The sequence below is a fragment of the Arabidopsis thaliana genome, chromosome 4 (genome assembly GCF_000001735.4).
Source record: "Arabidopsis thaliana chromosome 4, partial sequence".
In the NCBI taxonomy this organism is placed as follows: Eukaryota; Viridiplantae; Streptophyta; class Magnoliopsida; order Brassicales; family Brassicaceae; genus Arabidopsis; species Arabidopsis thaliana.
Window position 1 is genome coordinate 12,979,965 of NC_003075.7, and position 22,782 is coordinate 13,002,746.

Here is a 22,782-nt window from a genome sequence, read left to right on the forward strand (position 1 = left end):
ATATTTGGAACATGCATGCTTTTTATTTTTAAATGTATCAGATTCAGATGAAACTCAATTATTAAAAAAAAAATCATACATAAACAGTTTAAAATATTTACTACTACTTAATTATTTTCGGATTAAGAAATCCCTTATAACATTTCATAAAACATAGTATTCTGCATTTTTTCAAAAAGTTGTTGTAATGTTTAGAAAACAAATTGAAAATGCAACAGTTTTTAATGAATAAATGCAAGGCGTTATAGAATGTTGGTTTGTTTTTCATTTTAAGTGTTTTTCAATATTTTAAATAATAACAACAACAAAAATCATTTGCTTTCGACTAGAAACAATGACTTATATCATTGCTTATACGAGTGCATGTTACAATCGTATGTGGCGGTTAGTCATCCTACTTGGCTCGATCGATGGTGTATTTGCTGAGGAAAGGGCTTTGTGTTCTGATTAAATTTGAGTTTTGATGGTAGTATGGCTTGAGTAAAGGTTGAGGATGTTGTTTCATTTTCATATGTCTGGCTCTTTCACCTCTTTGGTGGGTATGTGTTGTATCAAACAATCGTCTCTTAATACAATACCAGTTGACAAAAAAAGAGCAGTAACTAATTCTTATAAACTATAGTACATTATTTCCTATATATTTTATAACATAAAATAAATCATATTTTCTCATAATTTAAAGTGCTATTCAATGATTTTTAGGAATACGATCCAGCATATGGCCTTGCAGTCTATAGTATATATAAAAATAATTATATGGTACCTATGTCAGAGATATCTAGGATATATAGTAGATCGTCGTACAATTGATATATCATATAGTATGTGTATACAATAAGAAAATAAACATATAAATTGTACGATCTCTAAAGAATACTTTAAAAATGATAAATATTAAGATATGGAATGTTGAAGGGAACCTATTAAAAAGAGAAGAAATTAATGATGAAGCAGAAAGACGTCATTGCTTACCCTAACAAACCTCTCTCTCCATCTTTTTCCGATACGTCTACCAATAACTTAGTATTTTTTTCTCTTAGTTTTTAATATTATAACCAAACCCTTTTACTATCTTTTTTCCGACTCCCATATCTTTTTTTTTTCCGACTCCCATATTATTCAACTTTACAACAAATCCCTGACTAGAGCAAATCCCAGAGCACAAGATCAGATCCTTCTGTCTCATCATCATCATCATTATTATAATCATAATTACAAGAAGAATCGTTGTTCAAAATAATTAACGTATAACGACTTCTAGATGAATAATTTTCAGGAGAAGAAAAGAAGGCGTAGTAAAACGCCGAGAGTTTGTAATAACGAAGAAAACATGGAGAAGTTAGTACATAAAGAAATTGAGAAACGAAGGAGACAAGAAATGGCTTCTCTCTACGCGTCTCTCCGCTCTCTTCTCCCTTTAGAGTTCATCCAGGTCAAAACCCTAATTACTCTTGCTTTTAATTTCTTCCTCTTCTTCTTCTTTTTTTTTTGTTAAGGAAAAAGTCCACAAGTATGCTTTGTCGCTTAGTTTGTTAAAAAGATTCACTAGAACTCTAACACTCTATCATCACAATATCTCAAGTTGACCTCTACACCTTAATTACGTTTGATTTGGTTTTGTAGGGAAAACGTTCAACGTCAGATCAGGTGAAAGGGGCAGTGAATTACATAGACTATTTGCAAAGGAATATCAAAGACATAAATTCCAAGAGAGATGACCTCGTGTTATTGTCTGGACGAAGCTTTAGGAGTAGTAATGAACAAGAATGGAATGAGATTTCGAATCATGTCGTGATTCGTCCGTGTTTGGTCGGCATAGAGATAGTGTTGAGCATTCTCCAAACGCCATTCTCAAGCGTTCTGCAAGTGCTTCGTGAACACGGTCTCTATGTTCTTGGCTACATCTGTTCCAGTGTAAATGATAGACTCATTCATACTCTACAGGCTGAGGTACAATATCTCGAGCTTACTAACTTTACAGCAATCGAAGCATTACTAACTTTACTAAGAATATAGAGAAATACTTAATCATAACATATATTTCTAACTAACTTTACTAAGAATATAGAGAAATACTTAATCATAACATATATTTCTAACTTTGTTAATGTTTTCGATCTTGTCGGCTTACAAACGCGTTTATGTCCTAATTTGGAATGGAATATAGAATATAGCATACATCTTCTTCATAGCTTTTTGGAATGGCTTATTGTATCAGAGTAATGAATATATATGTTTGAGTTAATATGTGAAGTTGATTTGCCTTATGTTGAGTTAATATGTGAAGTTGATTTGCCTTATGTTGCAGGTCAACGATCTGGCTTTGATCGACTTAGCAGACCTTAAGGATACACTTACCCTGATGAAGTAATTCAAATAATCAAACGTTTTTTTTCAGTAGATTCCTTTTAACTTCTCAAACCAAAACGATGTATATATATGGTTCTTAGTACTTTTACTGTGTATTTATCTAGCTACTTTAAAGAATTTGTGCGTAAGAAACTAATGCTAGCTAGCTTTAATATCACAACCATCTCTTACATATTATATAAACTATGGTCCATCTAAACTTTTTCTTTATCATTGATGTTTTGACTATCTTGTTTATTCACAGAAAAAAATCTTCATTTTGAAAATTTGATTAAATATCTTATGAAAACAAATTATCTTTCAAGAAAATATATTAGTTTACTCTATCTTTTGTTCATTAGGGACAATGACTATTATTTTGAGGATTACCGCATGAGGCCTTCTTATTTCTAGACGTCTCTGCTCCTATATATAAGTCATATAACATTCTTATCTGAAGATGTACGTAATCTGTCGAGTTAGGATATAATTAAGAGAATGGTGGAATTTAATTCGTACACATAGAATTAATGGTATAATTAATTTACTATTGTTGGTGTGAGTAGCATCAAATAGATGATAGAATAGTATTTTGAACAAAAATTCTGATAGATAGTATAAGCCTTCAAACTAAAATTGTTTCCGGACGAATACACGAAAAGAAAAATGAAATAATATTAACTTTCTAAAAACTCATCGATTGATGGGTATACACAAAATGGTTAAAAAGAAAAAAAAATGATTAACAGATTTTGAGATTATATAATACTGAAAATTTGAGTCGGAAATTGATTTGCAATATGCAAAAGACAAGAAACATGAGGCAAAGGAAAAACCATTTTTCAGAGAAATCTAAACATGTGAAATTCGTTTTTCTAAAAGTAACAATTTGCGAATTTATCAGCGACGGATATTTTTTAAAAATAATATGTAATGTTTCTGTTAGAAAGTACTTTTGGTTGACAAAAAGAACTGTTACAAACTTACTTTGTTGTGTACGCACTGTTACAAAATTATCAAATTTGAATCTTGAAAATGGTTAATTAGGGTTGTGTGATACGCACTCCAGATCTGTAATCACAAATTAGCTAATGACTATAAAGTCGATGCAAAAAGTAAAACATAGGGAATGTATATTATATGCCGCTTAGTTGAAAACCGCTACATATCTATGATCGATTTAAATATTTGAACTCTGGAACTGTTGACTTTTCTCTTAGACTTAAATTTTGGTAAACAATTTCAGCAACTAAAATGAGTGAGAAAACTTGGTTGTTGAAAAAAAAAGAGAGAGTGAGAAAACTTTGGTTTAGTTTTCTACAGTGACCAGCTTTGGGGTTTTGGGCGGAATTAATTAGCCAAGTAGGGTCTAGAAAATGTGATCTTTTAACACATGGCCAAAGTCGTTTATATTTGGTGATTCTGTTTAAAACTCACAATTTGTTTTTTTCTTTTCTTAAATTTTGAAATCATATCTATTTAGAACTAAAGTTCATCATAAATTTTGATGACCCTAATAAATAATATAGCGTCAATATAGAGAACTTAGCTGGAGATATATTGTAAATATGTTGTTGTAACGATCTATTACGAATAACTATTGAAATACAATACAATTATTTAAAAGAGCAATATATAATTGTATAATTTACCACATCATTAGGATACTTCGCCCCAAACACATATTTTAATTCGTTTGAACGAACTTAAATAAAAAAAATAAAAAAAATCATTGGTTAAAACTTTTTATTGCAGAAATAATTGGTTGTTACTGTAGAAATAGCGGCTTCTATTCGCAACCGTCAGATATACAAGTCTAAAGAGATGTCTTTAGTTTAGTCGTGACTCCTACAAGGCATGTGTGTACGATCGCCTGATAGGGAATAATTTAACTTTGCATAATCCATATTTTCCGACAATCATCGAGTTGACATGATTCGACATTTGGTCATACACGTAAATATAACAACGTGCTTCTAATTTTAATTTTATAAGATTAAAACTATCAGATAGTACTTTTTGGGATATAGGAAAAATGCATCTCATGTAATAAAACTATAGCAGAAACGTGTCTTAAAAATAATTTACATAATAAATAGTTAACTTGTTTTATCATGACTATAATATGCAAACATTATTGCGGTTGTACGCATGTAATAATATTACTGTATATAAACTGTTATATACCAGCTCTTATAACTTTAAAACTCTATCCATTTTCTTAACGTAATGTATAGTATAAGTGAATGAAATTTTTCTCTTTTTACAAATTTATCTGGTTTATAAAAGTTGCTAATATCAGGCATAATATGGCTTATGGCGTATATTGAGCATATCAGCATACAACACACATCCCTAAAGAAAAGACTTTGGTCAAACATCCAACGAGATTATCTTTTATAGTATAGTGGCTCTTAATATGCGTATATACATATATATAAAAAACAAGGGATTCGTGACAGAGAAGAAGGATTTGCTTTGCCTTGAAAGGATAACCTTTACCAAAAGGATTATTTTTTAATAATGGAAACTGTGGAGGGATGTCATGGTTTTTATATTCAAAGCATATTATATTGAAATAGTATCTTCTTAAGAACAGTATATCTTTAGCATTATATATCTGATACGCAATGGATATGGACGTTTAATAAACATGTGAAAAGACTAGTTGCAGTGTGAGCAGGTGCAAATAAAAAGAAAGGATCGGAGCCCACATGCGACCATCGCAACATCATCAACGGTTGAGATTTGAGGTTTTGTTTTCATGTATCCGAATCTTAAGACATGGTTGCACTTTCACGTCGACATTTGTCAAATAGTTATATTCTCCAGTTCCTCCTAGTTGTATGAGAATATAATTTTGTTTTAGAGAAAATGTGCATTATGGTTTTTTTTTTTTTCCAACAGTTTGCGTTTTAGATACTAATTCTGTATTTCATGGAAAGAGATGGATTCGCAATGGTATTTCACATAAAGGAAATTTTGTGTTGGATGATGGTATGACAAAAGCTGTTTGGAGGGTATAAATTATTAAGTTGACATTAATTTCAAAAATTTATAATTATGTGTTTTAATTCTCTTAATTAAATAAACTGTAGAGGATTTTATTTTGTTATGTATATATATTGACTATAAGTTGTATTCTACTAGTTTGTTACAAATCAAGCCCGAGGCTCATCCCATAAATGAAATAAAAAAAAACTGATAACTATTTCAATTTTATTTAAAAAAAAAAAAAGAGTAATTCCGTAACCTGCATTATTTGGTCCTCCTACTGTGTATCTATTTAATATTTAAATAATGGTCCTCCCTCTCACCTAAGGAGACATAGAGAACCATCTGGTTCTTTAAGGCACCATCATTCAACAAGTAAACAATAAAGGAAATTAAATTATCACAAGACAGAACCACAAAATCCTTTGGAGATCTGACACTGGTAAAGCTCAAAGTGTCAAACTATGGATCCTTATAAGAATCTTAATCCAAAAGGTTACCAGAGACAGAGACCGTTTAGCTCAGCCGGCGAGAGTGGCGGCAGCGGCGGCTCCGGTACGGCCCATGAAACAGATGACAATAAGAAGAAGAAGAAGCTTCTCCACCGCGACATCGAACGCCAAAGAAGACAAGAAATGGCTACACTCTTTGCTACTCTTCGTACTCACTTACCTCTTAAATACATCAAGGTTCATATTCTTAATTACTCACTCTTTTCTCTCAAATTTATTTACTTTTTCGTTATATCAATTGTTCGAAGAAACCAAGATTTGGTGAGATTTGGCTGCTAGGGTTGTGAATATGTCGTTTTTTGTATTTAATTTAGTTTTGTATTTAATCTTTATTTATAGGGAAAAAGAGCTGTGTCGGATCATGTAAATGGAGCGGTAAATTTCATTAAGGACACGGAAGCACGGATTAAAGAACTTAGTGCAAGAAGAGACGAGTTAAGTAGAGAAACCGGCCAAGGATATAAATCGAATCCGGATCCAGGAAAAACTGGATCCGATGTAGGCAAATCGGAGCCGGCGACTGTGATGGTGCAACCACACGTGAGCGGTTTAGAAGTGGTAGTGAGCAGCAACTCCTCAGGCCCCGAAGCTTTGCCACTATCAAAAGTGCTCGAGACAATTCAGGAGAAAGGGCTTGAAGTCATGAGCTCCTTCACTACAAGAGTCAATGATAGGCTCATGCACACTATTCAAGTAGAGGTATGGTTGGTTACAACATGTCAACATGCCATGTCAATGGAAGTTAATCTAGGGTTTCATTACATTTAACTATATTCAATACAGGTTAATAGTTTCGGATGCATAGACTTATTATGGTTGCAGCAGAAGCTAGTTGAGGATTTGATACTTTCGACGGGGTACTAATCATGCAGAAACATACCATTCGTAGTCCTAAAGAACTTCCTCATCGTATGATCTCTTTTACCCGAGCTCTTCATTCGTTATATGAGCTTAGCTAAATAGAAACTCATTTCCAAATTATTGTCCTTTTTAGATGTGGTATTGAAGCCTTGCATGTTAGTGGATATAAAACAGTATTTTTTGTAGATATCATATGTTTGTTGCTCCAATTATTGTTTTCTTGTTCATGAACTTATATATACTTAGAAGTTAAGAACTAATGTGAAAGTCATATATAATTATAAACACTAGAATTTCACATGGTTCTAGTTCATATATCAATGGAAGACTAATATTAGCAATGTTCGATATGGTGTATTTTTGTTCATGTGTTTTACAACATTATAACTATGGTTGATGTTCTAATGAACTAATCTCACCGTATACTTGATGCAGAAAAAATCAAAGTCTTCTTGAAATTTCGTTATGAGAGCAAGGTGCATAGGTGTTAAAGTTCATTCATGGATTGAGGTGTAGCTTTGGTTTAAACAAGTTCAAGTGACTTCATGGGGTAGATCATAACTTCACCATGATTCGCCGCCGTAAAGACCAAGGGTCTGATGTTTTCAGTAGAGATTTTTTTTTTCTCACGGGCAAGCCATTTTTTTGTTTCCCTTTCATTATAACATTTTGTATCACTCCATTGTTAGGTTTTCTTGGGTTTTCTCGTATGGAAAATAAGTTTTTCTGTAATACATATCCATGAATCATTTAGACCTGTATTAGAAGGAAAATCCGGAAGGGCATAGTAAAATAAAGGCCAATACAATAGCATAATATATATATATCGCCTAGTTCTAACCAGATAAGTATGAAGCAAGGGTAGGTGAGAACCATCTTTTGGGCTCTATAATAGTCAGAATCTGCTAGGTTGTTTCTAGCCTACTATTCTCTACGCTATCAGTACCACATTGGTGAATTAGATTTCGATATTTTATGTGAATTGTTCACACATAAAACTGCGAAAATTGAGAAGTAACATAACTGTTATCTCTACGATATATATCAAAGATGAGAGACTATATATGAAGTAGTAGCACTAACCTCGATACAACCAATCCTTTGGGCGATTCGAAAGTGGTAAAATAGAAGTTCCAAATAACTAACAGATGGTAATACTAACCAGTAACCACACAATAAAAGATCGTTTGAATGTACGTGCATGAGTTGATAACCCTAACACAAATAAACATACATACAAATGCCATCACTATTTTGAAATTTTAAATAACTATTTAATTCATAAGCACAAGGCCTCACATCATCAAATGAGTAAATGACATAGCAAATGTGAAGTCAGACAAATTATTTATACAAGATTATGATATTTAATTACGATATTTTTTTCGGAAATAAGAAGCATATTACAAAATTGCCATAGATAAAAGCCTAAGATTCAATGCAGAGAACCACCTTTCTATTTTTAAATCTTGAATTTGCAAAATCTCACTTTCTTTTGTAGTTCACGATACGACACAGTATTATACATATCCCCAGAATCTTGGTTTCTTTTCTTTTCATACGTACCCATAAGCATATGAACAGATCGACCACATATTATTTAATAAAATCTCATTACTTTAGATCTAAATAGTCACTTTAATTAATACATGTCACGAACTTAAGCGAAGTTGACAGTAGTTCAAATGTTTTAAGAGATACGCATGATGAGTGGTTAAGATCTCACTAATATTCGTTTGATATCTTATATCATTATTGGTAATTTAATTAATTATCAACTAGGAGTCTTATTTTTTAATTTAAATGTGTGGTTGTTAAAAAATGTTTTTTTAAATCAAAACTTGAGATGCCGTCCAACAAATTCATGATCTTCAAATCGGATAGTGTTCCGATAAAGAAAATCCCAGACGATATATTAATGAGAATTAATAATATTTAAACCCATATTATTTCCAACTAGTTAACAACCAAACTAATAAATAACAACAATATTGAAAATAGAAACATTAACTCCATCTCATATCAGTTGAAAATATAAACTACATGACTCGAAGTGTTTTGATGGCATTAAGAAATGTTCAGTACATTAATTTCAAAAAGGGGATTACGTTATTTCTTTTTATTTCTTTTTTTGTCTTTTTCTAACAACATTTCACAAAAAGAGAATAACAATAAGAAGCCATAAAAAGGAAACCTTTATATTTTCTTCAGTTGGCTAATTTCGTCGATAATGTTTGTACACGGATCTAGTAATTAAACCAAAAATAAATAAAAATTCCACTGCAATAATTAGAGAGCAAGACATTAATATGTGTACATCTTTCCTACTTCTTACGTATAAGTATAGACCAAAACTTATTTTATTTGTGTGCATGTCCTGTGGTGTTTACTGTTTAATTTAAGCCCACTATTATATGACAGTGATTTGTAGCCAAACATATCCTCATGCACACGTTCACAATCATGTACTTCTCGATCAGTTGGTGTCATGTCCCAGAGATTCAGAAATGGATTTATCCAGTTTTGTATATCTGTGTTTCCAGTCAATAGATTATCATTTAAGGATGATTTCTCACCAACCCAATCCAAGATTTTTTGGGTGAACAATCGTTGTATATATGATACAAAAAGGTTCTACAAAACAAGTACACGTGTGACGTGTGAAAAAAAAAAGTACACATGTGAAAACATACAGACCTAACTGGTTTGCTATTCCGTCTATTGTTTTATGTTACTTCCTAAGGTCAATGTTGAGTTGTACGTTAAAGTAAATCAAATAATAATAATATTGAAGCTTTTTTGATAAATATAAAGATAATATTGAAGCTTTTCTGCTTGTATACCAAAATAGTTGCATATATGTGATATCATGATATAGTGTTAGCAGAAATATCCAAATTTGCAGAAAAAAAAACACATGATTTTCAGGCCATGCCACATTTTAAAATAAATGATTATCATATGGTCAAATTTAAAATGGACGGATGGGCTATCAACCTATTAAATAGTGGACTTGCCCATTACTAGCCCATAAATAAAAAGGTTACGTCCCAAAAAAATGTTACTTTTCAAAATAAACTAAACGCGGATCTAGAATATGACATGACTAAAGCCCAAAACCCATGTAACTACTCAACCTATATACTGTATGATTGATACTTCAAAGTTCAAAACATTAAAAATTCAAAAATTTCACTGTTGAATTGCCATGAGTTTTATTTATTTATTTTTTTTTTTTTTTTTTTTGTGTGTGTGTGTGGTAAAAGCCATGAGTAGTTTTACACCCGAAAGCTAACTCACAAAACAGTACTCTCACCAAATAGGAGAAAGATCAGATCAGATCGTGTGAAGGTTGTTATTAGATGTCATCGTTTTAGGGGTCAATATTTTGAACTGCATGGAAGTTAATTCTCTTAGATATTTCTCCAAAATCTTTTAAGAAGAACAGACGGTGAAAAGTATTCAATTATGTTCGATATTTCTTAGGGTCAGGGTTATGCCTCTCGTCAGCTTAATCCCTTTTTTGACCTTGTTTTCAAATTTTCTTTTGTTTCGATTGCTCTGGACTAAAAAACATGGTTAAAATTAGCAAAACTGGTTAAAAATGCTGCAATTAGTGGCGACCAAAAATAAACAACATGTGACATCGATATAAAGTGTTTGTTTCCTAGAGACCCAACTACAGAAACAAGACCACATGTTTATATATTTGTGGAGTTTTTTCACCCTAAATTGATTTTTTTTTTTTTTTTGCTTGGACATGAAAATCAATAATGCGGTTACTTTGAACTAAAAAACGCAAATCAATCTATCATTTGGGAGTTGGAATCTTACGATTTTGGGAAGAAAGCACTCTTAGTTAGGCTCTATATAGACTTACTTATATATGGTGTCCCATATGTTTATTTATTTTCTGATGAAACCCCAAGATGATGCATGATGAACATAATTCCTCTTTAACCTTAATTCGTACTCACTTGTCATAGTGGTGTGTTCACTATTTTTGTATTGATTCTTCATCCCCCATTCCCTAAACTTGCTATTAGCTAAACCAATTGATCTGATATCCTCGTTAAAACATAAATGGATGATCTTTACATATCTTCTTGATTTGTTGAAAAGTTTTTTTTCCTTTGATAGAATTTGTTAGATACTTGTGAGTGCGTATTAAGTATTTTAGTTTAACGGATAGATTTTATAAATGAGATGCTAAAAGGTGTTATTGCCTATTACCATATACATACATGAAATATAAAGAAGATACTAGTAACTAACAAGACAAGACATGAATATTTTATTTCTTAGATGGGTTTGGTGAGCCAATCTGAAAAGGCTTGGAGAGTGTTCATGTCTGCTCTATAATGTTTCTGAGTGAACTCAAGGAACATAGACCATGTGAAGTCAGGGTATCTTCTTGATGTGATGCTGTCCAAAAGCTCTCTCGGTGGCGTCACTACTCTGTCTTTTTTCGGACACAAGAAGAATGCAAGTGATTTCCTCTCGCTCTCGCTGTTCACCACCGCCCGGTGCAAGCAGCTCTTGTATCTATCGTTCGATAGAGCCTACAAAACAATATTAAGCCCAGTTTAGTATATGGAGGTACCTAGCCAAAGGCTGTATATATCTAACCAAGATGTGAGGTTTTTAAAAATCTAAATGGGTTACCATGAAAGTATCGCCGATATTGACCACAAAGGCCTTGGGGTTGGGACGAATGGAGCGCCATTGATTTTCCACAAAGACTTGAAGGCCATTAACATGGTCTTGGTGAAGGATGGTAAGAGATGTTGGATCACAATGAGGTCCTGTTCCTAGTGTGAGATCTGGTTTTATACATGGAGGGTAGTAATTCAGTCTCATTATTGAATCGTTTTCTTCGAAAAACTCTCTAAAGTAGTCCCGTTTTACGCCTAAACTTAGCCCCAGAAGCTCCATGATCTTCAGTGATAGAGAACTCATTGCTTCACAATACTCTTGATACACCTTCCTGCAACCACAAACCAACATTAACATAAGTCTTCTACAGTTACGGTACAGTGGTCGGTATAGAAGAAACCGGTTATTGGTTTAAGACGTTTTCTATATAAAAAAAACAGAGGAAAAGACAAAAGACATGTTAAATGTTTGATTTCTCTATCTCTTTCTTTTTTAGATTATTTGCTCTGTTTTAACTTTTACCCAAATGGCTGAAACCCATGTCCCAACGCATCGCAGAAGTAATCTTGAACGGATTTTGAGCGGCTCATGTCGTCGCAAAACCGGAAAGAAAGGGTCTCCTTCCATGGAAGCTTGGTGGAGAAGCGTCCGGTGAAACTGCTTGCGTAGCCAACACTCTCACCGGATTTTCTAAGAACCCTCTGTTTTTCGGAGAGAGGCATATCAAAGAAGCGGCTCGTGTATTCATGAGCGTCTGAAATAAGCTCCTCGCTGATGCCGTGATTGACCACGAGGAAGAAACCGTGCTTCTTACAGGCCTCAGAGATCAGTCTCGAAGCATCTAAAGTGGAGGATGGATCAGAGAGAAGGTTTTGAAGGTCGATGAGAGGAACATCAAGCTCGAGAACGTTGATGGAAGGTTTTTCGTCGTCAGGCCAGATGAATTGGTTTGGGATATTGGCTTGAAGGTTAAGCATTGAAGGGTTGAAGATTAACGGAGTTTGAATATTTCCAAGGCCTAGCTTCGGTTTGTCTTCTTCCTCAGGAGATGTTGTTACGAAACTTACGGCCATTTTGAGAGATTATAGTAAAGTGAGTAGTAGTATTGCGAGGAGATACGGGAACCAATGGTCCTTTTAGTCTTTATATAAGCAAGCATTTAAGTCGATCGTATAGTGTTGTCCACTTCTTTTTTTGTTGTTTTTGTTTTCTAGTAGTACAATACTATAGTCTGTAATGGAGTTATCAATACTTTTGCCACGAGTGATATATAATCCAAAAGAGTAAAGGATTTTTAGATTATTCACTGTAATGGAGTTAAATTCGCTAAAACAAGTGGTGGAATGATGTTGACAAAAACAGTGGTGGAATCATTCCTAAATTTTATATTATAAATCTAATTAACATATTGATTAGTTTTTTTTTTTTTGTCTTTTGTCTTTCTTTTTTTTTTGTACGCAAAGCTATTTTTTTTTTTAACTGAAATGGTGAAAATGTTGAAAACTGTCTTTTATCGATTCCCTACATGTTTGTTGTGTGGCAACATGGACAATTACCACTATTCCACTAATAATGTATAGCTTACTAGTCATAGGTGGTTGATTTTATTTGAATTTACTCCCTTCTATTTCTCCATACATAAGGATACCTTAAAGATTATAGCTCTAACCATTCATTCAAAACTGGCACAAATTTTAATTTTCATATAAAAATATTTCTTGAATTGAAATTAAAGATTTATAATAAAATAAAATTACGTAGTTGCATATTAAATCATTTACATAATCAAAATAATTTAATTAATTAAATAATTATATCAAATGATAAATTTAATAATTTCTGACTAAATATGTAATTTATCCATATTTTATCATAAGAACCTTTACATTCATATTACTGCATACTTATATTTTAACATTGTTAGATAAAATACATATTTCTTATCTACTCATATTATAATTTTATAAAATCAGTCTAATAGAATTATTAATTTTAAATGGTTAATAATGTTTTACAAGATTACTTAGTGGCTGGGTGATTGAGAAATTAGGATTCAATTCCGTTTTAAAAGTTAAAATTGTTGTTACAATATTCAAAAGTGATGTTAAATTTGTGATTCATTAGAAAATCCGATAATCAGATTATCGATGGATTTAAAGATTTGTCAAATTTCGGTTTAGATGATCCTTTGGAAAGAAAAGAAAACTAAATAGTAAAGATGATATATAACATGAACACTAACTCATAAGATCTTATGACTGATGATAAACTAAAGGGAGTTAATTATTTATCGGACTCGTATTAGTCTTGCTACCGCTTAACCGAATAAGACGTTAGAAAATCGGGGTACAGACAAATCCAAGATTGTCTAATCTATTCATTGGGAATTGGAGCAAATAAAAGAAAAACAAATAAGATAATACTTGTATTTTAAACAAAAAAAAAAAAAAACTGTGGATCTTTTTGGTGGGGGGTCTGTTTTTATAGTTGGCAGGACAAAAGAGCTTCCCAAGGTTCTTTGGATGTATATGGAAGTGTTGGTTCCACATTGTTATTCTGTTTTTCTCCCTCTCTCTAGAGTTTACTTTCTCGTTTTTTTTTTTCTTTCTTTCGGTGAATTTTTGTTTTCCTCTATCCTCCTATTACGTTTGAACCTAATCAACTAATTTTTAGTAAGATATAAAAATTTTGGACTATATTTAGACTGGTTCATATCTCTAGTGTGAGGTGTATATTTCAGTTTGTTTTTGGGTTCAGATAGAGTTCGATTTAGTTTTGTTTATTAACCATTTAAAACTATTACTTACATTAATATAAATTTTAATTTTGGTTGAATTCAATTTGATTGGTTCAGTTACAGTTTGGTTCGGTTATGTTAGAATTTTGTTTCACTATGTCTTATATTTTACATATGTTAAATCTGATGGAATAAACTAATGAATTATTGTGATCAATTAAAGAGGAGACATGAGCATGGTCGGCATAAGGTGCAAATGCTAGAGTCGGTATGATAAGAGCCTAATTTTTGGAAGAAGAGTTTTAGTATTGATGAAAAAAAACATTACCGAACCAAGTAAGGCAATAACGTAGTGAGACAAGAGTTCGGTTTCCATTTGGAGGGATATTTTTAAAAAGGTTGATTCCGGCTCTAAGATAGATATAGCATAGGTTCGAAACATCTAGATTAACCGGAATAAAAATTGAAAAATAAGGTTTAGTAACTTTTAAATCCCAATTTAAACAAAAAATTAGAGCCATTTTTTTCATTGAGCCTCTTATAGTCTTATACATTTGATCCAATCCTGGGACAAAGAAGTACTAACAACTAAGTAGGGCTGCTATAAAGAAGGTGGGGGCCGACCAAATGTGTTCATCTTCTTTAATATGAGCTCAAGTGCTATCTCTTTCTTAATTACTAGAAGAGAGAGAGAGATATTGAAGGACCCAACAATGCTGGACCTATAAAGGACAACCATTAGACATGGGTTTTTGTCGCAAATAGTAGCTCCAATTAAAATCCTCTTATTGATCCACTATAACCAGTTCATGCTTTTTATGTCCTGTCTCTGACATTATTAGATGGAGGAGGAGCGAGAGATTGATCTCTTACCTAAGCACACTAGAAACTGGGGGGGCATAGATGATCTGAAATAGATCTGTTTTCTTTCTCTTGATTTTCTTAGAAAAGGACATTACTCCATCCCCAATTAATTAATGACGCTGAAAGCATGTCTCACTGTTTAAGATTGGTAATTTGGTATATGCCATTTAGAAGATATCTATAAAAACAAAAAGGAGACAAAAAAGCATGAAAGAAATCTCTAGTTACGACAACAAAAAAAAAGTTACGAAGATCATGTAATATGCCATAAAGATTAAAGATCTCACGTCCTAACAGTTATACTAACCGATCTCCTACTATACCTATATATATATCTGCATCTCAGCTCAAGATCGTAATAACACATTTCTGGTGACTAACATGGAAACACAATTTTTATAAATAAAAAAACATGGAAGCACATTGGATATCTATCACTCTATCCGTTATAAACTAACGATCTTTAACCATTGGACCACTAGAGGTTGAAAATAATTTCTAGCATTCGAATTGTAAATAATGACACTCTAGACGCTAAAAGCTTTCTGTCGTTGAAAACAGAGAGGAGCAACACATGTGCAGTTCCTCAACTCAATCATGCAACTTTTAAACTGTTACTTGAAATAAATGACAAGAAGGAACAAGTGTACGATCAAGATTACACAGTACATAATTTTCTTATGCATTAGTCTACGACTTAGGAAATTGAAGTCTCTCATCATATATAGGATTTCCATTCATTTTATAAGGTGTGTGTGTATACAAATTACTGATTTGATATACTGACAACCTAAGAACATACCATATAATGTGACTAAAGTACTTATAAAAATAAGAATACAAAGTTAGGATGATGGGTTATACATCGCCAAAAAAACCTAGAAGAGATGTTGTAGCTTTATTATTCGAAAAATATTTGTTTTCAGAAAGTCTCAACTCTAAATTCGTTAAATCCCTTATAAGTTATAAGTATAAGCTATACAGTAGCTTATTTCATTTGAGATCACGAAACAGTAACGATGACATAATTTGTGATGACCAAATGAGTGAAATTCCTTTTTTACAGTTCGAATGTACAAAACAAAAATTGAAGGCAATGTCAAATGTTATACGATATTTTTTTAAGTTTTTGGGTGGGTTTTAATGAGAATATATACAAAGCATCAAACCAAGTGATTTGACGATATTTGTTTTGTTTTCTATCTACGGTTTAACAATGTTAACTTAAAACATATTACTTTTTATTTCCTTTCATCAAAATATGTTCGAGGTTTTTTATCCACAAACCTAAAAATTAATTTGTTACTTTTTCTAGTTATATATATAGGCTGATTGTTTTTCTTTAACACAAGTTTCCCATTGGTGTGTAAGTTTTGAAAGTTTTTTTATGAGTGAATGGGTGCCGCACAAAGTCTAGCACAGTATAATTAATTAATGCGTAAGGAAATCAAGAAAAATAATGGAACCTTGAAAATGGATTTCTAGGTTGTTCTCTCCTCTTTTTCACTTTCTATATTCGTGGAAGAAAAAGACAATGGAAATGAAATGTGTGTGGGGTTATAATGGATATCTTACTTGTACCATATAGAGTGGTCTCTGGAATGCTATTGGGAGATGGTTTCTATCATGGAAACTGGTCAGTCAAAAGATCCAAAAAAGCTTGTCCGTACTTGATGCACCTCAATATTCACTTGGTCTCGTACGAGGAAAATACAACAATGAGTATAGTAAAAGGACAAGCTAATAGAGACAAGTTAAGTTCTGTGGTGGCCTCCAATAACAAGCAGTAGAAAACAATAAGTTATACTGTGTGGTACATTAGCAAAGCATACGTAAAACAGAAAAGTATATGATACTCACTCTATGATTGCAACAACCATTCGTTTCTTGGCATAGTTCAGCTTTTCCATCAACCATTTTTAGTTTACTAGGACTAGTTTCATGTTAAGTCCTGAATTGGTTCGATCCTTAATTTGGATTCAAATAGCTCAGCAGCACCAAGTAGCAATACTTACTCCATGAGATCCATAAAAGAATCACAAGGCTGTTACTAAATATGAGAAAATGAGGTTCATTGTCTTCTTTCTTTTCTTTTAATTAGCATCGCCTAGCCTACTTCTCAAAACATTTTCTTGGCATGAGTTTCATGCAACTCCATTACATACTAAAGCACATGAACCGAAATTCAAAAGTGCAAGTGGTCCAAATAAAGCGATTAAGTTTGCTGTATATATAATCGTTTCTTGGAGAGACTATTAACTGCACGTTAATTTTTCTAATAGGAAAAGAAAAAAAGGGTTGGTTCTTTCAAACAAATTCAAATGAGCATGTAAAAATATGAATAGAACTAAGTCACTGACCCTTACCACTCAAAGCGCATAGAAGATTATTTATGATAGTACGTACGGAGGAGGGGACGAGACGTAGATAGTAGATACTGTTAGTAATAAGTTATTCAATTATTAAACGAATAATATCGACTCAGTTAATAATTTAGGAATCATTAGTTAAATGAATAAGACTTGATTTCAACAAAAGTTTTAAAATCAATGATCTAATAACATAAGATTTTGTTTGAATCTCTAAATCAATTAAAATTCGCAAACCAATAAACCCCAAGTTTGATTCTTGACGCGTAAAACACTCAACAAAACGAGTTCACAAGCTGTAGAGGGATGTTGCAATTCTAAGATAGAGTTAGCATATGCGTCTTCCTCTGTTTCAGAAATCGACCAAAACGTCCATAATGAGTTTGAGCTATGGGGCTTTTGGATTTATTAAGCCTACCAAATCACAGTAACCCACAGGCCCATTAAACCTCCAGACCATTGTTTAATTTTCTGCTAGCATCTTCTCTTCGGCCACTGTGAAATTCATATAGTGGCTACAAAGTAAAAACTATGTGAATTAGTTTGAGGTCTAACATGAGATTCCTCCATTATTTTTATTTTGTCTAAAATGCATGTATTGCATGTAAAATACGTAAACATAAATCTTGAGCGAATTGAACTAAAAAATTGGTTGAAATTTGAAACTGAGCAAATAATAGCGAGACAAGACAAGTCCTAGTAAATGCAAAGACATGGAACCTCTGCATTAAACATGTGGCCAAGCTGTAACTTTCTAAGCTACTAACTCACGATTCATAAGAATATTCTTCTAGTAATTGTAATCCCCAAGAGAAAATCTAGACAACCTTAAGTTCTCTCTTAATTTGTAAAGTTCAAAAACTTGAAAACCCCAAAGAAAATGGTGTGGTTGGAATCATACTGTAATACTCAAGCTGTCTGTTTTCAAAGAAAATGCGTGGCTAAATATCATCATCTCACCATGCATTTATTTACTTGTAGTACAGTTTATCTTTTTAATTATTACTGTCACGTTTTAAAATTATTTTCTGTCACCACCCTCTGCTCGATTATCAATGCAATATAGAGATAAAGTTGCAGTGCTGCAGCTTCCGATAGCTCTCTCGGGTCAGGAACCAAAAACATAAAATTTCAAATTTGGCTTTTTTGCTGGTGCAAAAAAAGATTTTGTTCTTCAACCTCTTCTTTCTTCTTTTGTCAGTCCATTTTTCGCCTTCCACTTGTCAATATTATACGTTAGAGACAGGCTTTTCTCTTAACAGAAATGGGAAGAGAGTGGTACAATGGAGGAAGATCCACTTGTTCCTCTAAAAGCAAGAAAAACTCCAATGAAGCTAATGGCTGCGTCACTGCACTTTACCACTTTTTTCATTTCCACCATTTTTACTTTCCTTCACGTCATCATCATCACCACCAACCTAGTATTGATTCTCCCTCCAGAACTCGTAAAGGTACGTGCTATCTCTATCTCTCTATAGATAAAGGACTTGGGAGCTTTTTGCAAGACAGTGAGTGAGGAATGTTATGCTACTGAAACTTGTAGGCTTGGTGGCGCCACGAAACAGCTTGGACTTATCAGAGGAGTCTCCATTATCAACCAACTACAAGCTGGAAAGAGAAGGCTTGAACATCTCTGTAAGTCAACATTAATGACTTCAATGTACATTTGAAGTTGCTTCATTGATGGAGCCAAGTGAGAATTCAATTGCAGGTGGGCGGGAAAAAGTCAACACTTAGAGGTCTTCTCGTTGATACACCTTCACATAATTGCAACTTACCTCGCACCAAGACACCGAACGTTGTGGCTAGACTCATGGGTCTTGATCTTCTTCCTGATAACTTGGAGCTTACTAGATCACCAAGGAATGGAGTAAGAGGACATCGACTCTCCGGGAATGGCTCAGGGACAAGATCATTACCTGCGAGCCCTAGGATCTCCTCTGATTCCGAAAATCATCGCCTCTCTCTTGAGCTAAACAGAGAGAACAATAAGCATGAAGAGTTTGTACGCACGAGGCTGAAAGAGTTGAAACAAGATGAGCAAAGTCCAAGTCCCAGATATAGTGGGAGACAGATAGTGAAACAAACAAAAAAGAGAGTCACCACCAGAAAATTTGGCATGGATGTAACAAACTTGCTTGAGAAGAAAAGGGCAGGAGGAGCAGCACAAAACAGGATTTCACAGAAAGAGAAGACAACAAGCACTAATCCTGCATTTGTGTTAAGACAATATCAGCAACCAGCAACGGTAATAACCCTTTCAAAAGAGAATCAACAGTCACTAAGACCTATTAGCGGATGGGAAAAAGCAGAGAGTAAATCAAAATTCTCTCCTCATCCAACACCCAATAATCGAAACAAGCAGAGAAAGGTGCTCACACCAGTATCAACACACTCGAGATCTAATCGATGTGATCTTTTAGAGAAGAAGCAATGCAAGAAAATCTATGTAACATCATCAGCTTTCTCTGCCACAGAACGTCCTCGGAAACAGGTACAACTTTTCTTTGTTTAGCTCTCATTGAAGAAATAAACACAAACACGTGGTAAGCAGTCTTACGCAGTGATTTGTTTTCAAATTTTTAAGATGAAAAGAGCTCAAGAACCGGAGAGGAAGGCAGATGCGACGATATGCTCTGGTCAGAAGATGTACAAGTACGAGAAGAAGCTTCCTCAAGAACCGTCAAGTTCCAAATTTTACGATTCGAACACCATTTCTCCGACCATAATCAACGCAGGAGAAACCGAAAAAGATGTTCCGGGGATGAACAAACTTGAAGAGGAAGAGGAAAGGGTCGTCTCAGAGATTGAGCGGCAAATCGTAGACGCCCTCGTGCAGGAAACGGTAGAAACTACGTCGCTTTGGGGTCTAAACGCAAACGCTGTTAGCTTTGTGCGGCAATGAAGACTTGGCTTTGGCTATATTTTAACAGCGTCTGCGTTTTGACCCTAACGAATAACGAATTTGGCCGTAACCTACCCATAAATTTGAATTTATAAAGACTACTAATATTTCAGTAAGTTTAATCTCTAAATTAATTTGTTTCCGGAAGTCTATTAGATATTCATTTTGAATCCTTCAATTTCACATAATCATATGGTTATATACCAAAACTTTAGTAAAAATTCATTGTTATTTATTATGAATACTCAAACATATTAAATGCATGGAATTAATAGCCCAAAGGTACATTCGTACGTAAATTTCGCGTGTGGAGTTAAATCCATGATATCAATGATGTTACAAAGTTTGACTATATCATTATTATGAAAAGAATACTCAAACATTCCACAATGTATAAAAATAGTAAAATAATCTTTTCAGAAGAAGAAAGAAAAGATTAAATATTGTAGAGAATTCTTGTACACTCTTTATTTTTCAAATATGCATAGAGTCATAGAGATAATCTTACTGGGTCCAATATTAATTTCAAATATGTCATGGGCCCAATATTAATTTCAAAAACTTTCTTAATGATAAGGCCCAATGTTTACAAAAAAAAATTTTTTATCAAGGGGTTTTAGTTTGTTTGTTTTTTCCTAGAGACCCCACTATATATTGAGACGGGACGGACCGGTCTCATCCCCCGAATAGCTTGGCACGGCCATGCCTTCACGAGGTCATCGGAAAATCAAATTATTGTATAGCTCGAAATATTCTTTGGTTTGTCTAAAGTTTGAGAAATCTTCATCTTATAGATGGAAGTGGTAGTAGCCTCGGATTGTAAGGGTGCCAAGCAAATCCAATTTACTTGCCAAAAACGTCATTTTCACTCTTACCTAGCTATATATGGGTGGTCCAGCTTGGCTGCACAATAGATTCCATGCTGAGACGACGGTTGGTTTTTAGTTGTCATGTTTGGCTCTGTTTTCAATTGCCTTGTCCGACTCTGTTTTTAAATTTCGGTACTCTGTTCTTAGTCTCTTTGGCTTTATCCGCTTTTTACACAAATGACAAAATAAAGTTTCTAACAAGAACAAATCCAAGAGAGTAGTTGTCCAATGGCAATGTATCGGATCTTTGTTTGTACCAAAACAAAGAAATGTTAAAAGTTAAATTCATTCAAAATCCAAACAAGAAAATAAAGAAAAAGAAAGGGAGATAACTATGTAACCATAATGTACATAAAACGACATGTCTTGAACTTGTTATGACTTATTCAGGGAGGTTAATGTGAAGTTTGATGAGGAGACCAGGGAAGACATCATCCGGGTCATGGATATGCGGGTTACGCTCCACGATAAACGGGTCGCCGCATTTTTCGCTGATGCTGTGAAGCGTGTCTCCTTCACCTACTACGTATAGCTCCTCACATGGCCTCTCCATCATTTGCTTCCCTCTCCAAACCTCACAGTTTCTTCCTCGATAATATTCTCCGCTACCTCCTCCGTTGCTGTTTTTAACCGATCCCGCAAGTGTTAGGATCAGCAGTGCCACCAGACAGTAAGACGCAACTGTGTTTGACCGCGACACCGTAACTCTTATCATGACTCTGATTATAACTGGCGAAAGAGAGAAAGAGAGAGATAAATTTTGTGATGGCAAAACAAACAAATGTGTTTTGTTCTTTCTCAGGCGTGAGGCTTGTGTTTATGTAGGGAGAGAGAGATTTTGTGATGGCTACACAAACAAATGTGTTTTGTTCTTTCTCAAACGTGAGGCTTGTGTTTATATAACGCCATATGTATCGTTAATTCGTTATACGTGGTATATTACTAATAAGCAATCACTGTCACCACTCTTCAATTAAATTAATCCCGCAATTTGGTCAATTAGGTAGGCTATGGGATCTTTTATAAAATCACATTTTAACCAAGGCTAGTAAGTGATTTTAATTAAGTAATGGGGAATCGACTGTTTGCTTCTGAAAATGATATTTTCTCATATTTGATGACTCATGAAAATGATTGGTTTTCACTGTTTGCATGTGTTGTATCTTTCTGCACGTATAAAAGACATTTTGTAAAATCAATCTTGTTATCGTACTTTTTGTGAAAAAAATAACATGACACACAACAAAACAAAAAGGCAAAAGAGTAGACGGCAGATCCACAAATACAATGAACCTTAATTACAAAGTTTTGCTTAAGGGTGTTCAATTTGGATAAACCGATATGAACTGAGCTATGCTTTAATATTGTTCAAATGGTTTCACTATGTCTATATCCGAAAAAACTTGAATTCGAATGAACCTAATAAAAAAAATTGATCTAAAACTTAATGAAGACATACAAATATATTAGATCGACAAAATATGATTATAACCGATACAAAACCTAATTAATAATAATAATAAAACGATGAAAACATGAATTAGATTATTAACTGAAACCATACCAAACCAAGAAAAGAAAAACATTCTCTAGGAGGTCGGCATTGTGGAATACTTTCGGTTATAACTTAGTATATCAGACGTAATGCGTATGAATAGACACGACA

The 22,782-nt window shown here is 33.4% G+C and overlaps 5 protein-coding genes and 1 long non-coding RNA gene across 8 annotated transcripts; 3 read left to right on the top strand and 3 right to left on the bottom strand.

The window, feature by feature from the left end:
* The first annotated feature begins 1,051 nt into the window (after positions 1 to 1,051).
* On the top strand, positions 1,052 to 2,620 carry AT4G25400 (basic helix-loop-helix (bHLH) DNA-binding superfamily protein). Of its 2 annotated transcripts, NM_118672.4 has the most exons (3): positions 1,052 to 1,432; positions 1,624 to 1,950; positions 2,309 to 2,620. In NM_118672.4, the coding sequence occupies exons 1-3, from the start codon at positions 1,262 to 1,264 to the stop codon at positions 2,369 to 2,371; spliced, it is 561 nt and encodes a 186-aa protein (NP_194270.2). In that variant the 5' UTR covers positions 1,052 to 1,261; the 3' UTR covers positions 2,372 to 2,620. The 2 variants fall into 2 exon arrangements, with proteins under 2 accessions (NP_194270.2, NP_001329398.1); NM_001341729.1 differs by lacking the exon at positions 2,309 to 2,620 and having other exon boundaries at positions 1,073 to 1,432; positions 1,624 to 2,272.
* A 2,183-nt stretch (positions 2,621 to 4,803) lies between these two features.
* Positions 4,804 to 5,066, bottom strand: AT4G07375. The gene has a single exon (NR_142136.1). It is a non-coding gene; the product is annotated as an other RNA (long non-coding RNA).
* Positions 5,067 to 5,696: 630 nt separating this feature from the next.
* Positions 5,697 to 7,557, top strand: AT4G25410 (basic helix-loop-helix (bHLH) DNA-binding superfamily protein). The gene is made up of 4 exons (NM_001341730.1): positions 5,697 to 6,032; positions 6,195 to 6,554; positions 6,639 to 6,764; positions 7,152 to 7,557. Exons 1-3 carry the CDS (start codon positions 5,808 to 5,810, stop codon positions 6,717 to 6,719), a joined length of 666 nt encoding a protein of 221 aa, NP_001320062.1. The 5' UTR covers positions 5,697 to 5,807; the 3' UTR covers positions 6,720 to 6,764; positions 7,152 to 7,557.
* A 3,329-nt stretch (positions 7,558 to 10,886) lies between these two features.
* Positions 10,887 to 12,621, bottom strand: GA20OX1 (2-oxoglutarate (2OG) and Fe(II)-dependent oxygenase superfamily protein). Of its 2 annotated transcripts, NM_118674.5 has the most exons (3): positions 11,895 to 12,621; positions 11,382 to 11,703; positions 10,887 to 11,278 (listed from the first exon to the last, which is right to left on the bottom strand). In NM_118674.5, the coding sequence occupies exons 1-3, from the start codon at positions 12,443 to 12,445 to the stop codon at positions 11,018 to 11,020; spliced, it is 1,134 nt and encodes a 377-aa protein (NP_194272.1). In that variant the 5' UTR covers positions 12,446 to 12,621; the 3' UTR covers positions 10,887 to 11,017. The 2 variants fall into 2 exon arrangements, with proteins under 2 accessions (NP_194272.1, NP_001328762.1); NM_001341731.1 differs by having other exon boundaries at positions 10,887 to 11,703.
* Positions 12,622 to 18,396: 5,775 nt separating this feature from the next.
* Positions 18,397 to 20,340, top strand: TRM23 (uncharacterized protein). The gene is made up of 4 exons (NM_118675.3): positions 18,397 to 18,793; positions 18,886 to 18,977; positions 19,054 to 19,836; positions 19,930 to 20,340. The coding sequence occupies exons 1-4, from the start codon at positions 18,607 to 18,609 to the stop codon at positions 20,245 to 20,247; spliced, it is 1,380 nt and encodes a 459-aa protein (NP_194273.2). The 5' UTR covers positions 18,397 to 18,606; the 3' UTR covers positions 20,248 to 20,340.
* An 893-nt stretch (positions 20,341 to 21,233) lies between these two features.
* Positions 21,234 to 21,984, bottom strand: AT4G25433 (peptidoglycan-binding LysM domain-containing protein). The gene has a single exon (NM_148374.3). The coding sequence runs from the start codon at positions 21,829 to 21,831 to the stop codon at positions 21,499 to 21,501; it is 333 nt and encodes a 110-aa protein (NP_680740.1). The 5' UTR covers positions 21,832 to 21,984; the 3' UTR covers positions 21,234 to 21,498.
* Positions 21,985 to 22,782: the final 798 nt, after the last annotated feature.

Excerpts from the sequence above, each read along its gene's own strand:
- GA20OX1 (NM_118674.5), bottom strand. The coding sequence starts at position 12,445 with ATGGCCGTAAGTTTCGTAACAACATCTCCTGAGGAAGAAGACAAACCG. Across the intron at positions 11,704-11,894 it reads CATGGGTTTCAGCCATTTGG|GAAGGTGTATCAAGAGTATT; the intron begins GTAAAAGTTAAA and ends TTGTGGTTGCAG. Across the intron at positions 11,279-11,381 it reads ATATCGGCGATACTTTCATG|GCTCTATCGAACGATAGATA; the intron begins GTAACCCATTTA and ends ATTGTTTTGTAG.
- AT4G25400 (NM_001341729.1), top strand. The coding sequence starts at position 1,262 with ATGAATAATTTTCAGGAGAAGAAAAGAAGGCGTAGTAAAACGCCGAGA. Across the intron at positions 1,433-1,623 it reads TCCCTTTAGAGTTCATCCAG|GGAAAACGTTCAACGTCAGA; the intron begins GTCAAAACCCTA and ends TTGGTTTTGTAG.
- TRM23 (NM_118675.3), top strand. The coding sequence starts at position 18,607 with ATGGGAAGAGAGTGGTACAATGGAGGAAGATCCACTTGTTCCTCTAAA. Across the intron at positions 18,978-19,053 it reads GAGAAGGCTTGAACATCTCT|GTGGGCGGGAAAAAGTCAAC; the intron begins GTAAGTCAACAT and ends ATTCAATTGCAG. Across the intron at positions 19,837-19,929 it reads CAGAACGTCCTCGGAAACAG|ATGAAAAGAGCTCAAGAACC; the intron begins GTACAACTTTTC and ends CAAATTTTTAAG.
- AT4G25433 (NM_148374.3), bottom strand. The coding sequence starts at position 21,831 with ATGATAAGAGTTACGGTGTCGCGGTCAAACACAGTTGCGTCTTACTGT.
- AT4G25410 (NM_001341730.1), top strand. The coding sequence starts at position 5,808 with ATGGATCCTTATAAGAATCTTAATCCAAAAGGTTACCAGAGACAGAGA. Across the intron at positions 6,033-6,194 it reads TACCTCTTAAATACATCAAG|GGAAAAAGAGCTGTGTCGGA; the intron begins GTTCATATTCTT and ends CTTTATTTATAG. Across the intron at positions 6,555-6,638 it reads TGCACACTATTCAAGTAGAG|GTTAATAGTTTCGGATGCAT; the intron begins GTATGGTTGGTT and ends TATTCAATACAG.